The sequence below is a fragment of the Pholis gunnellus genome, assembly GCF_910591455.1.
Source record: "Pholis gunnellus genome assembly, chromosome: 14".
Classification (NCBI taxonomy): domain Eukaryota; kingdom Metazoa; phylum Chordata; class Actinopteri; order Perciformes; family Pholidae; genus Pholis; species Pholis gunnellus.
The window spans coordinates 14,686,652-14,703,680 of NC_136541.1; the positions used below are offsets into that span (position 1 = coordinate 14,686,652).

The window sequence follows — 17,029 nt, forward strand, 5'->3', positions numbered from 1 at the left end:
AATTAGGTCAAAAACCGAGGAAAGCTATGTGTCACCCCCACGTTCATCACAACGACCAATACACTGCGTGCGCGTGCACGTGCGTCTGCTGTGCTCGCTGCTGTTCCTGCGGAATTCAGGAGACTGTGGTCGGACTCCGAAAGGCTTCCTACCTAGAAAATAATGAACAACAAATTTGACGCGTGAGTAATCAAAAGTTTCTGTGGGATATCTGCCAGAGAGTGGGCCCCCGTCGCGGCTGTACATTTACGTGGGAGAACAACGCTAATGAAAGCTGCTGCGTGTTAAAAAGAGAGGTGTGTCAGCTTTAATTGCGTGGTCCTGCATGCTCTGTGTGCTACGTTAGGCTTATAAACCCCCATGAGAACGAGGTCCACACTCACACACACACACACAAGTGCGTTTAAAACGAAGGGAAGTAACAACAAAGAGTACATAGTATTGTATAAATGGGGATGTGCTCTGTTGTTAGCTGTAGCTTAGCATTGCGGAAGGCGGACAGGCCTTGAATCCTCGGTGTGGCAGTTGTTGAGAGGCGGTGAGACGTGCGCGCAGTCTCGGTTCAAATTAGACTCCCATGGCCCTAAAGTACGGGCTGACAGCTAACCGTGTGTTGTAAGATATCCACGAGCAGAGTAGATTAAGTACAGGTGTGTACGTGTGCATCATAAACGGTCAACATTTGTTAAGTGTTTCCCATTTTTATACTAATGAGGGCACCTTCAATATCATAAATACCTTTGACTACAACACAACACGCTTCAACAGCAACACAAACGTGTTTACTGACCTGTCTTTCTGTTGTTTTAGACAGCATTGTATTAAGCCAGGTAACGTTGTACCTAATTACTTGTCAACAGAGATGTAAGTCATTCTTAGTTTAAAAGAAGTCGATGCATGACACAAACGTTTGTGTTTTTGCTGCTCATGTTTCCCATCAATTCCAGTCTGAAAGATGACGACAGTGGAGACCACGACCAGGACCAAGGCTCACCGAAAGACGGTGAGAAGGAAACAACCGAAGACGAGGACCAGAACATCTCCAAGAAAAGGGTATTAATAAAGCTATTAGAGAATGACTGGTGTGTGTGTGTGTTTTTGCAGCTTTAAGTTTCATTGTATGGCTCAGTCACTTTCTGATATTCTGCAGATGGTGGTGCCAGGGGCAGGAGAGCACCCTCTTCAATACAACTACACCTTCTGGTACTCCAGACGCACCCCAGGGAGACCAGCCAGTACTCAGAGCTACGAGCAGAACATTAAACAGATTGGCAGCTTCGCCTCGGTAAGTCGCTCCACGTGACTCCTTTTTAGATGGGGCATACCAGTGTGCGAACTACAGGGGAGACCCTCTGAAAGCCTCAATAGCAAAGGAGGGTCTCTGAAAAAATCTTTTAAAACAATTATTTGTCACTTGCAATTGTCCCTAAAATGTCTTTTCATTGTGAAGACAGAAATGTTTCCACTTGTGTTGAATACCCAGTTGTTTCTGGTAAGGCCTTCTTACATGGGTGGTGCTGTTGCATTTGATCTGCAATGAAAATTTAAAAACCTGTACCTGTACTGAAAAGCAGTGGATTGTTTTTCCTGCTCTGACATCATGGTAACACTGGGTTAAAAGTACAGACCCAGAACTCATCATGTCAGGAACCGTAGCCCAAGGCCTCTGTGGTCCATTAACCTTTTTTAATTTAAGATAGGATATCTTTCGGTCCCTGGACTATGTGCCTATGTGCTGTTACTACATTGTGATAGAGTTATGCAGCGGCTGCTGCTGTGCATAAGGTGAATAAGGTGCATACAGCGACACCCGAGTGTGTGTCGGGTTAGAAAAGAGAGGCGGTTAGGATTGTGTTGCAGGCCGTAGCTGTTGCTTGTTTTTTGTAGTGTTGTAGTTGTGTGAGTGGCCTTATTGTTAACCATATTAGCCTTGGTGAGGTGCGTACCCCCCCCCCCCCCCCCAAATTCCCACCGGGTATTTCGCACACGGGGCAAACCGTAGACATAGAGGGAGCTTATCCTGACTCATTTTGATACAAACATTGTTTCGTCCCTCACCAGGTGGAGCAGTTCTGGCGTTTCTATAGTCACATGATCCGGCCCGGTGATCTGACAGGCCACAGTGACTTCCACCTCTTCAAGGAGGGTATTAAACCTATGTGGGAGGTGAGTACTGCGATCTTGTACACTTAAGACCGTATCTTGTAATGAATCGTATCTATTTGGTTTTATACGCGAAACGCCCTCTTTTGAAACCCTGCCTCTTGCTTTTAGGATGATGCCAATAAGATGGGTGGGAAGTGGATTATCCGTCTGAGGAAAGGCCTGGCATCTCGTTGCTGGGAGAACCTGATCCTGGCCATGCTCGGGGAGCAGTTCATGGTTGGAGAGGAGATCTGTGGGGCCGTGGTGTCGGTACGCTTCCAGGTAAACCCACAAACGGACACACTCTGTTGTACCCGGTCACGCACGCTGCCTACTTCGGTTTACTCAGACATGCCTTCTCTGCTTCTTTTCTCCAGGAGGACATCATCTCCATTTGGAACAAGACCGCTGGCGACCAGGCGACCACCGCCCGTATCAGAGACACCCTGCGCAGAGTCCTCAACCTGCCCCCCAACACCATCATGGAGTACAAGACTCACAATGACAGCATTAAGTATGTATGTCTCATCGTTTAATTATTTTCTCTCTCTCTCTCTCTCTCACATAGATGTATACATGCTCACAAATTACACTCTCACATTTCTGTCGGGATTACAAGTTACTTACTTGCTATAATAAATAATAAATGTTGCTTCAATGATATAAAACAGAGCAGAGTGAAGATTCACTGCTTCTAATTTAAATGTTTTTTTGGTTTTGGACTATTGGTTGAAATATCAAGATGTAAAATTGGGCTCTGGAAACGAATGATGTTGTTTACAATTTTCGGACATTTTGTAAATTAAACATTTAAGTTAAAAAGTCAACAATATAACCGATGATGAAGATGAATGTTAGTCGCAGAGTTACTTTGGAGTCTAATTACTTTTCTTTGGCAATTATGATTTACTAATGAAATGCCTTCATTACAAGACTCACAGCTCTAAAAACAGACAAATCTGTTTTTCTGTTATTTGTTGGTGTATGTTATGAAAAGACAATGAAGTAACTTTACCATGTTTCAAGTGCTTTTGATCTAAATTCATTAGTGTTAGGATTGTGATTCTCTTTTTGAAAAGACCTAAATATCCAAACGGTTTGTTTATTTTGAATGATGATGTGCTGCATCCTTTGTCGGCAGAGCATGGGAAGACTTCCATGGACTGGTGAACCCTAGCGGTGGACATTAGCCTCTCACACAGACCACCTCTGCAAGAGTAAGAGCTGTTGCTACATTGGTTCGGAGTGAAATCAATAGTCTCTTTATGTACTTTGTCTCTTGCTAATGTTGTTTCTCTCTGTTCGTGGTGCGTAGGTGTGTGTGTAATATGTGATGTGCTGGAGGATGACGAGTCCAGGGAAGGATACTTCTACGTGAATTGGCACTGTGCAACATGAAGACGGAGCAAAAGTCAGGAACAGAGGCAAGAACACCACCATTCCTTCTTTGCGTCAAATTGGAAATGAACAGAGGAGCCTGTCACGGGACACTGAACCAAGCCGAAGAGAGAAATATGCGTTATTTTTAATCAACCAGAGAAGAACAAAGCCTCCAATTTCATTTTAGTTTTTTAATGCAAGATGTAACATCTGTCAACTTGCCACCAGAGGGAGGCCATGTGACTGGTGTTTGCTGATCTGGTTACTAGCTGTTGACAAAGTGTACTTGACTAAATACAACAAAACCAATCTGTTATAGTACTACATCTGATTTTATTGCTTAACATAACATCACACCTCCTGCTGTTTCAAATTAATCTCTGTTAATCTGTTTTATTGGGACTTGAACAGGGTGGCAGGTAGATGTTATTTTATTACAGTGCTGTATTTTAACTACAATTTCTCTGGTCATTTCGAACTAGAATGCGAACTGTTATTGTGTACGATATGCTTGTAAATACGGTCCACTTCAAAGATCACTTTACTGGATCCGCAATGATTCTCCATCTTTGACTTGGAAGTTGAATCCCAAAGGATGAGGAGCATCCTGTGTTGGGCAGAAGTTTGTATAACTGGCATCTTAAGAATGGACTGCCAAGCTGCCTAAATCACTGTGCCTGGCCTCGAGCCTGACCCTGAACCAGTGTCCCCTTCTGTCTGTTCTAGTCTTTATCCCGCCTTGAAAGAATCCAAGGGATGGGCTCTGCTTTAATGTCCTCAACAAATGTGTGTAGGAGTCCTGAAACACTGACCGTCACTCCTTTTGCCATTTTGTATTAAACAAAAAACGAGACTGGGCCCACGTGTCGGGGTCTGTTACAGTTTCTATCAATTCCCTGGGAGCATTTTTTGGAATCATGTCAAGAAAGCGCCTATAGCTTGTTGAAAAACTGTAACGCTGCCCGTGTTTGGTGGTGCGATGATGGGTGCAGGTGTGCGTCAGCGGTGAAGAGACACTGTTGGATCCACACCTGATGGATTATAGCAATAAATGTCAAATATGCATCTGCTGCTAAAGCTGGTTTCCTGTCATTTTATTTCATAAATTGAAGTTGTGACCGACATTTCAATGGTTGCCTTACAAATACAATTCAATGATGCAGTTTCTTGTACCATGCACTGACTCGGCGGTGGGCGCCTCATTTTTGTAGATCACTTTCAGCGATGTCCGCTTTACCCTCGATTGATCCTTTTCATTGATCAGCTCATTTCAAAGAACATGTAATTCTGTAGAGAAAACACGAGTTGATCAGTGAGGGGATTTCATTATGTGGCCCTTTTTCACAGCAGACATTAAGTAATCCAGTAAACGATGACAGAAGCACACACCTGAAACTGAAGCAGCTAAATGGGATTAGCTATCTTTAGCGTCACTATTTATACCTCTACTTTCTCTTTTGGCCTATTTTAACACAACAAAATACAGGAGCGAGCGTGATAATAGAAATTCACTTACTTACCAACAAGAACGTGGCCGCCAGCAGCAGCAGTTTAGTATGTGATTCCATATTCAGAGGCACTGGAAAAGTGACATTACAATTAGATTTACAATGTGTCACGACAAACTATGGGCTGTCATGATTACAGAGAATTTGAGAAACCCTCAATGTTCACACGCTACTTTTCATTTGCACTAAAGAAACGAATGAGAAGGCTAAGTGGAAAGTAAAATGTAATTTCCTCATCATTGTTAATTACATCCAATTAAACTCTGCTTCGTTTTGATCTTCGGACATGTCGGGAGAAGTTTTGGGACCACTTCATGAGGAATTAAAAAAATCATTCTCACCCTCCAACCCAAAATGTTCGTGGTCCATGTTGTGTTCCACATTGAAGCCAGGCCATTTCTTCCATATTGTGCCCATTTTCTCACCAATGTTGGAGACAATCTGGTGTATGAACAAAAGCCAGAAATACTGATTGAAAAAACACTTTGTAGAAACACATTGTTACATTATTTTTGCGTTGCTTAAATGTGTCTACCTGGAATTGCTGGTTGGAGAAGCAGCGGTATGGACAGCAGGAGCCCTGGATTCTGATGGCCGATTCTCCTTCTGACCCACGCACTTCCAGGAGAGGGGTGAACATGCTCCACCTGAAAACACAGTCGGCCATCACACAAAAACATCTCCTTACGTAATCATGCAACAAGCAACCTGGGAGATGCGCTGGCCAGTACTTCACACACTGGCACAGCCCAGCCTTGATGCTTGGTTGATCACATTTTCAGCTGTCATGATTCTGAAGCACCAAAAACCATTGTTTGCTTGGTTCCACAAGGGTTCAAACTGGGGCATGCTTTATTCACGCACAACAGAGAATATTTATAAAGTAGGTATCTGGTCGCCGAAACCTCTGCCAGATTAGTCTTAATTGGGGACAAGTTCATCGAGTGTTGCTTCTTGAAAACTCTAAATTTGACACACAAAGGCACCCCAGCTAACCCCGGAGTCAGATTTAGGCCAAATGAAGAGGGAAGTATTTTGGTTTGACTACAAGAGACTTGTTTCCATTTCTCCCATCAGCCAACATTCCCATGAGGATATGCCGCATTCCTTCCCAGCACGGGGCAGCTCTGTAGATGTGTCTCAGCAGCTGTTTTGTGCATTAATTCTCCCAGGTTTAGACTACACCCCAGCTGAGTGGAACAGTAAAAGCTCTCACGGCTATTTACAGACGGGCCAGGGCATCTACAGTGGTTCAGGGTGGCCAGAGGCTGGGAGTGACATGGAAAATGGCTCACATGACAAGCTGTTCAGTCTGAGAATGTGAAGTATCAAGATTGCTGGTACAATATTCTGATGGTAGGAGTCAAATGACAAAAAAATCTGAGATTACATTTAAAAATGTAACGGCAACATCACTGCCCATGAAAACGTTATTAACATCGTTGGTTAACCGAAATAGTTTTTTGGGGGTAATTATACTTTTACTTGGCATACTATTTATCACAAGTGTTGCACTATATTTCAAGTCACATCCTTTAAAAAGTAAAACCATAAGTCACATAAAAAGTCCTGATAAACTGCGTGAGAATGAGCAGAAGAAAGGAGATGAATCAGCAGCAGCAGCAGCAGCAGCAGCAGCAGAGAAGAAGCTGCAGGTGTTTCTGCGGCCACAAGAGGGCAGAGCTCTGCGTTCACAAGTCAACAGTGATGGCACTCAGGAGATGAAACCGTACAAATGTTTGCGCTCACGTGTCGGGTTTAGTGCTTCAAGCATAATCCAATTAAGATCACATTTGGCGGGTGGCTGCAATCAGCGGCTTACCTCGCCATGGTTGCATCTTTCTTAATGCACCACCTGGCCAGAGCGCTACAGGCGGCCTACAGTGGGGGCACGCTGTGTCAGGCTAACATGCTAAATGCTAACATGTGCTTCCCGACTTCTGCATTCACTGAGGAAACTTCAGTGAGGTGTTTGAGGACTTCCTGCTGTTTGAGACCGTGGATCCCTGATGTGACAGTAGAGTCCTATCCAGCGGACTGGTTATACTGGGACATAGGCAGTAGTGGGCTGTTATATTTTGTTTTGAGAATTAACGAGGGAGAAGTTGAACCTGGAGCCGATTGTGGAGGAATTTCGCAGGGTGCGCCCCCCCCCCCCTCGTTTACTTTTCACCACTGTTCAAGCTAGACAAGGGCAATAAAAACAGAGCTGAGACCATCCTACCTCTGACATACAGTGCCAATGAGATGTTTTTGAGGTGTGTAGGCCCTCATCTCCATCAGGCAGCAGCCGAGGCAGCAGGCGTCCACCCTGAGGGGCCTTTCAAAATAAAAAACCTGCCGGCCCTGACAGTCAAAGCCCTGCAAGGAACAGGCCCGAGCAGGACCGCAACACTGCAGGCAAACACAGGAACTCTCTGACAAGAGGAAGAGATCAAGGAGAGACTGAGAATACATTGAAAAAAAACTATAACTCACTCTCTCTTTATTAAAGATGGATATGAATGTTCTCAGCTGAACAGCGACCAGTACCTTCCACAGCCACAAATAACTGTGACCTGCTGCTTCCTGTGGTGATGCTGTAGATCCTCTGAGGAACACACTGTGGACCTACAATGACGAAGCATCAGTCTTTTAAAACAGACAAATCTCTGCACTGCAAGAGTTCCCTTTTATACACAAACGTCGTCCCTCATACTCGCCTTGCAGCTCTGGTCTTGCAGTGATATGTATTTGACTGACTGTTTCCAGCGCCGACATAAAGTGGGATCCTGCTGCACCTCCATGGCACTGCTCCTCCGCTCCTGGACTGCTCACTTCACCTGGTGGCTGAATGTAGCCGTTCTCCATCTTCCTCTCAAGAGCCAGACCCGGCAGTTGCTCATCAGATTCCCAGTCATGAGGATTTTGCTGTTTTGCGTTAGTGTGGCACTCGCATGAAGGCCCACAGCTGTTGTGGAAAGCTCTGAAGATCATCTGGATGTGCTTCTCTCGCTCCAGTTGTCCAAAGGGAAGAGGCTGATTGGTCACTACTGACATGGTGTAAAACTGAAAATATATGTGGAACTCAGCAATGACATAACAATGACAAACAGTCATCTTGTACCACAGGTGTGTATGAGACCAAGGTCAAAGGTCACTAGTTAATGTTTGGATGTCATTATTTAGGTTCCAGAATGGTGCGACACAAGTCACCAGGATGTTTTCAGTTACAGGAAAATGTATTGTAAATGAACAGTATGTGTCCTCATTATTAACCTCTCCAAAATTAATTAAGCGTATCTCTGCAACTGCAAGATCTATTTGAATCGGAAAGAAACATCGGAAGCGCTTTGGTTTCCGTTTGTAGTCAGAGTAGCATGGACCAATAATGTTCGAGCAGGCTTTGGTTGAAAGCAGGTAAACAGTCTGAGAGCAAAAGAAGCAGAAGGCAGTGGCCAGAATAGAGTCTTGGTTGACTATTTGTGAAATAAGCCAGTTGAAATTGAACTCCAACTTCAGTCTTGCATCTCAAGTTGCTTATTGGACTGTAAACAATGAGCAGTGCGCTGATAAGGAAGTCTTGGCCCTTGCCCCCAGAGGATTGATATCCGATGGATTGGTACACAGCATCAATAAAATATTTCATTTCCGCCTGACAAACCTGTACACACACCACAACATCTGAACATTACTTGTGCACAGACTGATACTAATAAAGTGAAGCAGAGCAAAAAGGTTTTAGTCTGTTAAGGCAGAATCTCCAAATGTCCATTTGAAAAGTTCTCAGGTAACTGTAAAACTATGCATTAATTCCATATAAATAATTTTTTTGGCTTTGTTTTTGAAAAGTTTTGAGGGAAAAATAGTATAACTTTGTGTCACAGAATATTGTTTTGAAGAAGGAAATCTTCTTTTTAAATGAAGGCTTACAGTTAAAAAAAAAAAAAATGTAATTAACTCTTTGCAAGGGAAAGTTAAAGAAAAAACACACAATGTTCCTTAGAGCAGGACAGCAGGTTTAGAAAGTTGTCTGGCACCAATATCAACGTTCTCGCCTTAAAGTGATTTCATCACAGCAGCCGGCCTGAGCCTCCTTTTTATTCGCATCACACACACTCAGCTTGCACAGTTTTTTTCCGCAGCTGCATGCAACACTGCACATTATCCCACAAGTACCATAATGAAGCCCTACCTCATGTCCCGCATATAGGCAGTGAAGAGTACAACAGGTGCCCAACATCTTCTACAGCCTTATTATCTCAAGGCTAAGGAAAGCAAAGACATGAAACGGCACAATTGAGCATAAGAAGTCTCTTACTTACCATCTGTAGTCAACACTCCTGGTACCGACTGACTCTGGCAGTCTAAGTGTGACGGGGTAGAGACCAGGCAAACATCCATGAGTCGTCATAATCAGGAGGGGTGAAGCACAAACCTCCTTACCACCACTGTGTGTTTGTGTGAATATTCACGTATTAATGTTTGGCTTTGTGAGTGTGTGTGTGTGTGTGTCTCCTGTCCGCCAGGCTCTGTCTCACCCCCTGACCATGTTTCCATCCCAACCAGCCGGATCTGTCTTTTGTTGGGTTAGAAAGGCACCACTCAGCCATGTAATTGAAATCCTGCTTCCAGAGGTGGGGGGCTGTGCAGTGTGTCTGTGTTTCGGGGGAAGCCTGGGGGTGTCGGTGCTCTCTATGTGCCTCAAAGAAGGTGTCGAACACTTGATTAAGAAATGTCTGAGATTGAGCAATCACAACATTACAGTTGTACTTTTGATTGATAAAAGCATTTATTTGGCAAAAGTAAACTTGCATCAAACACTGACGGGAAGAGCAAAAAAAAACATGCTCATTTATTTCTTTTTATCACCATGAACAAGATTGTTTGTCTTAACCTTTGTGATAGTCATCATACCCCACATCTTATTCATTCTCTCTGTGCCCCACTCATGATGGACACTGTCACATTTCCACTTCGATTAAAGGGATCAAATCTGGACACTTTCTCCTGTTTTCACCCTAAGAAGTTCGCTCCTATCCCATTCTCAATTAGATCAGTGAGGTTGTTTGTTGGAGGGAGATACTTCTTGGGATCCCCAAGGAACGGTGAGGATGGAGGCTGGTTGAAATGGCCCATCAGGAAGATCCCAATCGTGCCGATAAAAAACACAGACACCATGACAATAAAGCAGGCCCTGTCGATCACCCTGGCGACCAGGAACCACTCTTCATTTTCCTAGGGGTTGGAAGAAAACATTGGAGATTATAACTGATGTTGAAACCTGAGAAAATAAGCAGATACAAAAATGTAGATCTTACATTCTGGAAGTTGTTCTGTTGCCTTGCAGTCTCAGCTATGTGTTTGCAAGAGGACACGCACTGCTTTAGCTGTGGAGAGGCCTTCACCAGGCTGGCACTGAGCTGCTCAGCTGTACCCCCCTCCAGCCCATCATCTGTGCACAAAACACACCAGTAAGTCATGACGGGGGGAACACAAACCTTCATGTGTACTTTAACATGAACACTCATTCAAATACCTACTTAGCTTCTCTAATACTGATTTCACCAGTCCATTTCTTTCTTTGAGTCTGGCAAACATGAGTTCAGACCGGGCTGTCTTCATTACATACTCCTCTGCCTTGGTAATGAGGGTCATGGAGCTGCGGCGTCGGCAGGGGACCAGGAACACACCGTTCCTGTCTGGAGCCAGAGTTTCTCCATTTCTATTGTCTGCGTTGTCCCCGTTTGGTGTCCAGGGTCGCATCTGCATCCTCAGCAGCCGAGGCAGGATGTTTAGGAGGATCTGAGGAGGTCGCAGGGTCAGAGGGTGATCCCGTGTTTACTTCACGGCACACAGCATGTTCATTCAGTAGCCTCTTAATGGAAATAAAAGGGTTTGGTCTGGCCCGCAGTCTCACCTTTCGGACTTTATCTGTCATTATGTGAGTGTTTGGGGTTCTCAGGGAAACGTTGAGGACTATCACACAGTTCATCACCACCATGGTGGTCACTGACATCACAAACATCAAATACCTGAAGTCAAAGGTTCATAAATCACATCTTTTTCTCTCTTCAGATCAGCTGAACCGAAATCTGAAAGTGATCACACAGACTTACTTTCCAATTAGAGGCACTGCCCTCGAAGTCTCTGGAACCTTCTTAGCGATAAGGAAGAGGAACACAGTCTGGCCCAGAAGAGTGGCAATAGACATGGTGCACTTCTGACCACCCGCTGTAAAACTCAAACCAATATTCAGTGAGAGTGGTGAGGTTTTTGTGTTGATGAAAACTGATATTAACTACAGACCATCTTGCGAAGGGATCACACCAGCCAAGATGCCAAATTGGGCCACGGGCGTTAAGTGGGGGGCCCCTACCGCACTACCTACCCCCCTACTTCCAGCGCCCTTGCTTGGACAATACCCATCTTTAAACTCGGTACTAAATCTGTACTACACACCTGTACAGTTTTGTGACTGCATCTTGCACAGTTGTGTCACTACGGCGGTGACTAAATCTGTCCAGATACATAAACAACTAGCCAAGTGCTTAAAACCGCTTCTTTGGCATTTCCCTCTATAGTATGTGTCTTCATTAGCGCTGCACAATTAGTTGAATATTAATAGCGATCACGGTTTTGGATTCCCACAATTAAATGAACGTGATCAACTGACGTTTAAAGTGTGTGCTCCACTCATAGAAAACTCTGCTGCATGTCAAATTAAGCCAAGACCAAGAGTGGTTCACTGACCATATATGGGTCAATGAAAAGTCAATTTGAATACAGTAGTTCAACTTATGACAATACCCCAAGCAATGTTTTACCTTTTCTGGTATCTTTTTGCTTTCCCTCAGACTTGGGGAAGGTTAACGTGACAGAGGTCTGACTACCTAAGGTTAGGTTTAGATATACACATAGAGAGGAAAAAGACCTTTGGCAGGTAAGAAGTAGACAAGAAGGCCGAGGGAGGAGAAGAGCACACAGGGAGCGATGATGTTGATGACGTAGAAGAGGGGCTTTCTCTGGATGATGAGGAAGAAGACCACCTCCTGGTGTTCCCGCTCATCCTTAGTGTACAGAGTGTTGATCACCTTCTTAGCCGGCCTGTGTTTGATGGCCCACTCTCCATTTTCTAACAAAATTAGATTGCAGGACATGTTGCTATACATTAGATAATGGCAGTGCTTAGTTTTATTGTGAATAGATGTTCAAAATCATTCAAATGTTGCTATACCTGTAAAAGCCTCCGGGTCGATATCCACCCATTCCAATGTGTGGTTCGCCTTCTCTTTGAGAACCAGTTTGATCTCGTTGGCACTGTATGTCTGGGAGCTGCACACAGGGAGAAGACATATGGTCTGTTACCACAACAAACACAGCCATCTATCTACTTTACAAGACAGCATGGTGAAAAGGGACCACGAATGATGGAATCATTGTTCCTGGTTTGGACACTGGATTCTATTCAAATACACAGAAACTTGATGTAAACAAGTGAACGGGAGAGTCCCATATTTCCACAGTGCCACTTTTGTTTCCCCTGATTTGATTAATCTATTTAATTTAACTAATTTACTTATTTGTCTTAAATTACATTTTGGATGGTTTGAACACATGGTCTGAATTTAAAAGCCATTTCTATACTAGATCCTTCTATCAAAACAAATTCAATGTTTTACCTAAACTGTCAAATTTGAAAATGTTTTTTTCAAAAATGGCTTGAATTAACTTTTAAACTCAACTATGTGTAATTTGTTTATGCGGGTAAAATGTCCTCCACAAGTTATTAAAATCCCCAAATTCCTAGAAGCCATTGGGGACATGACCTCTGTGTTCTCAGTGATAGCTCTGTGAACATGTGAGGATATTTATTTCTAAAATAAGGAAAATAAATTCTTTAGAAATTATATCTATAACAAGCATTTTACTATAATACACCTGCACCTTATCCTCCATTATACTGTATGTTACCAGTTTTATATATTACTATTGGAGTAGTAACGTATCTTTAACACTATTTTCGACATATTACATATATATCACTATATAACAACAATATAATTACCATTATATAGTTAATATTGCTCTCTAATATATTATGTATTCTCTTTGATTTCTATTATATATATATATATATATATATATATATATATGTCATAGTATTGTATTATTGCTGTATAATGCAATATAATTAATTATAAATGTATTATATAATCCTCATTTTACAATCTAATTCAAAGAGTTCTTTATCTGTTTCCTTAACCCTACCTATCAGCCTGTATGTGCTGCTGTAACACGTGAATTTCCCTTTAAGGATCAACAAAATCTTATCTGAAATCTGTCTAAGTGACTGCACAGTGATTGATCGATAGATTCCTGAGTGACAAGACAACCCATTTGAGAGATACATGGTGAATCTGAGGCGTTTTTAACTTCTTAATAGCGTGATCTAGTTTTTTATTCGTATATAAATTGACGTGTACGTACTGCTCACTGGCCAGCCATCAAATCCCTACAGATCTCGTCTCTACTCACCGGAAGACCATGGTGCAGTTCTGCCAGTCAAAGGGAAAGTAGTTGACAGTGATGGCACAAGCACTGCGGTAGATGGCAGGAGGCAGCCAGTACACACAACCGTTAGGAGACACCAGTGCATTGCAGTAAAGTGCCACCTCAAATTGTCCATCCACGCTGTTAACAGAGGGAAATACACACAGACACATTTCTCCTACATTGTATATACTGTATTTATTGTAAGTGTACAGAACATAATACCAACATTTAAACTGCACTTGGTAAAATTACTTCTGCCTAAATAGATGTCTGATGTATGAACACTTCTCCGCCCACAGGAATGAAAAAAGTCCCCCCCCCCAAAAAAAAACCCCTGTCATTTACTGTCATTGCTTTTAGTCATTGTAAGCTACGCAGTGCCGTTATTGACATCTTGTCTAATATTTCTTGCACGCTGCAGATAAAGTTTCTCAACTAGTTCATGTATGTGCAAAGTTGCTAAGTGAGGGTCTGACTAGCTCGTAGGCTGAGACCAAGTACTATGTGAAAGTGTGACGGTTGTTGCACGCACTTGTTCTCCAGTATGATGTCGGGCAGCCAGATGCTCTTGGAGGGGACCCGCAGCTGAGAGGTGATGTTCCCATACAGAGCCGACCTGGGAGGTTGGTCCCACCTGAGCCTGTAGTCGCACCATTGCTACGTACAGAAATACTGAGGGTTTCAGCGCAAAGCAGCAAAAAGAAATCCAGCAGTGAAGATGTGTGTAAGGTTACCATTTCTATCCAGACGCTTGTTGTCAGAGCCTCCTCCTTTTCATTCTAAGGAGAGACAGTTTGGTAAATGATGTGATCCATCAGGCCCGAGCAGCCACTGGCAGTGTTCAGAAACACTGAACTCACCAGAGAGATGAGGTTGGTGAGCGTCATCTTGATGTCGACCTGAGTGATGTCGCCACTGTTGTCCATGGGCCGGACGTTCTTGTTGTAGCCTTTCATCAAATCCTTGAAAAGTTCCCCTTCAAGGTTGATGGCTGATGCTGCAGACGAACCACACAGGGCAGGGCGAGAAAATATGAGAGTAAAACAAGTGATAAGGGACTCATTTAAAGGAGCACTTCCATACATTTTACATATTAAGTTCAATATTTTAAAGACTTAAAGTCAGGATATCTCAGCTTCTGCTACTTCACTTCGGACCAATTTTTTTAAATCTGCCTGTAAGTGCAGTATGAAATTACTGGAGTACCATGTTAAAATGATATATTCACTCATGCTTCATAGATGACCCTTTTTATATAATGGTCCCAGCTTATTTTCCAGTAGAAACTTTGTTGGAATACAAACACATCATGATTATTATTTCTTTCTTTCTGTGTAATTTAATTTAGTAAAATAACATTAAAACAAATACATGTTTTGTCCGTTTTTATAGACAAACAATTAACACACAGTGTTGGTATGGTCCAGCACTACAAATTAAGTCCGATTTTTGCAACTTTTTATACATGCCCTGTCAAATAATGCACTACGATTCAGTAACAAAGTATTTTTTATCACAAAAGTAGATCCTTGTTGTTTCATCAGCCTTTCCCTACTGAACCTGTCACAGCTTGGTGAACGGCAAGCTTTGTAATGAGAATTGTCTCGGGGGTGTAACCACATTTAGTTTGAATGTGAGAATGCAAGCTTAATGAATAAAAAAGAAAGCAATATTTAAACTGTTCAAGTATGTTTAAAATAATTAAACGTTACAGTTGGTTGAGCAAAAAGGTGATACGGTGCCTCCTTGAAGAATGTTGTACCTTTTGTCTAAGTGATTTATGTTGCACTTAAGTCAACATAAATCTAAAAACTTGACTTTTTAAATTCAAATCCCTAGAGACTAACAAGATATTGTATAATTTCTCACATATGTGTTGAATAGCCTACCTGTGGCAGAAATCATAAACACCCTCAAGAGGAGTGACACAGCGAGCGGAGGTCCAGAATCCATTAGTGTGTCTGTTTGTGCTGCGCTGTCCGAGACAAAGCTATGATCACTAATCTGATACACATGGACACTACTTGATGGAGTTGCTGGCACTTAGACTGTGTGTGTGTGTGTGTGTGTGTGTGTGTGTGTGTGTGTACGTGTTTCCCAGCAAAAGTCAGGGCTTAGGCAGATGGGATGGGTTGAGGTTTAGAGGAATGTTTGGGATTTGGTGGGGAGTTGATGATTGTTAGGATTGACTCCAAGAGTTTATTTCTAGTACTGCATAGCCAGCTGTCACAACACCCGCACACACTGATTTTAGGTATTGTACTCGGTGCATGTCTTCCCTCCAGTGTTAAAGTACACCATCAAATCGCACTCTGTATCTTAGCTCTGTTCCGTGCACCTGGCTGTCGTCATTCAGATGTCCACATGAACAATAAAATAACTTGTGGATTCTGTGAGGGCAAATTTAACACATCACCGATCTATAAAAAACTTTTTTTTCCACCAGCAGCCATAGTTAAATGTGTTCTCTACAATAAAAAGATCACAGACCAAAAGATTAGACAATAAAGAGAGGGAGACAGCAGCAACGTTGTGCCTGTCTGCAAGCCAGAAAGTTAAAAAAAGCCGTGCAGTGGACCAGAAAACAGGTGAAAAGTCTTGTCCATTCACAGCACACCCACTGTGATGACTGGCCAGGCTCTGTGTGTGTGTGTGCACGTCACAAAAATACTCGTTCCTGCCATGATTTGGCACACTCCCCACATACACATAAACACACCAGCCAGAGGCAAGAGTGTTGCAACAGAAGTATGTGTGAGTGTTTACTCAGCTGTTCCACTCACATCCCTGTATATCCCTCTTTTAGCATTTGGACTGGGCAGAAAACTAGCACAGATTAGTTGTGAAGTTACTTTGTTTTGTTTTGTTTTGTTTGGGGGGGGGGGGGGGGGTTATCATCACCATGCTGAAATAGTGGCCAAGACTTGGCAACCACAGCGAGGAGGACAAAAGTCAACACACAGCAACGACGAAGCCTGTCTCCAAGTCGAGAGTGTCACTTCCTCGAGCAGCAGTTGTCATCACTCACAATGCTTGGACTCCTTACAGACAATACGAGACTCTAAAGCTCAGCATAGATATGTGTCCTGTTACAATTTCCCGTCCTGGAAATAAGCCGTGAAGACAGGGAGGATGTGGGAAGTACTGGTCACCGCAGCACAGCAGCTGCTGTGTTGATGGGAAAGCTTACCCTCAAAGGGTCGGAGGACTGAGGTCAATATGGGGTCACAAAAGTAAACCAATCGGTAATGACACCTGTCATGAGAGAATATGTTTGGGTGTCAGCAGAACTGCTTTACTAGCAGCAAAATACTGTATGGATTAGCAGCATTACTGTCAGTTAAGTTGAATTTGGAATTGCATAACTACAGGTTACCCCAACACTCAACACAACAAGCCATGGTATTAATAACAATTTTATTTATATATAGTTTTTGTTTTTTTTACAAAAATACAAATGC

General features: G+C 42.9%; 3 protein-coding genes across 5 annotated transcripts; 1 reads left to right on the plus strand and 2 right to left on the minus strand.

Moving 5' to 3' along the window:
- The first annotated feature begins 75 nt into the window (after nt 1-75).
- eif4e2 (eukaryotic translation initiation factor 4E family member 2) lies at nt 76-4,596 on the plus strand. 3 transcript variants are annotated; one of them, XM_079173885.1, is made up of 8 exons: nt 76-182; nt 948-1,053; nt 1,130-1,285; nt 2,062-2,166; nt 2,275-2,427; nt 2,523-2,663; nt 3,287-3,362; nt 3,461-4,596. In XM_079173885.1, the coding sequence occupies exons 1-7, from the start codon at nt 163-165 to the stop codon at nt 3,320-3,322; spliced, it is 717 nt and encodes a 238-aa protein (XP_079030011.1). In that variant the 5' UTR covers nt 76-162; the 3' UTR covers nt 3,323-3,362; nt 3,461-4,596. The 3 variants fall into 3 exon arrangements, with proteins under 3 accessions (XP_079030011.1, XP_079030010.1, XP_079030012.1); XM_079173884.1 differs by having other exon boundaries at nt 2,523-2,659; XM_079173886.1 differs by having other exon boundaries at nt 1,151-1,285; nt 2,523-2,659.
- A 189-nt stretch (nt 4,597-4,785) lies between these two features.
- LOC306706525 (phospholipid scramblase family member 5) lies at nt 4,786-8,072 on the minus strand (the record flags this gene model as incomplete). Its single annotated transcript, XM_079173649.1, has 7 exons — nt 4,786-4,812; nt 5,046-5,104; nt 5,375-5,474; nt 5,569-5,680; nt 7,258-7,450; nt 7,566-7,643; nt 7,736-8,072. 7 exons carry the CDS (start codon nt 8,070-8,072, stop codon nt 4,786-4,788), a joined length of 906 nt encoding a protein of 301 aa, XP_079029775.1.
- Nucleotides 8,073-9,844: 1,772 nt separating this feature from the next.
- Nucleotides 9,845-15,583, minus strand: chrng (cholinergic receptor, nicotinic, gamma; the record flags this gene model as incomplete). Its single annotated transcript, XM_079172484.1, is given in 13 exon segments — nt 9,845-10,250; nt 10,334-10,467; nt 10,556-10,817; nt 10,933-11,047; nt 11,132-11,246; nt 11,947-12,147; nt 12,250-12,347; nt 13,551-13,706; nt 14,101-14,225; nt 14,303-14,347; nt 14,429-14,565; nt 15,458-15,545; nt 15,548-15,583. Coding segments are annotated over 13 exon segments (1,734 nt in total). The 3' UTR covers nt 9,845-10,028.
- Nucleotides 15,584-17,029: the final 1,446 nt, after the last annotated feature.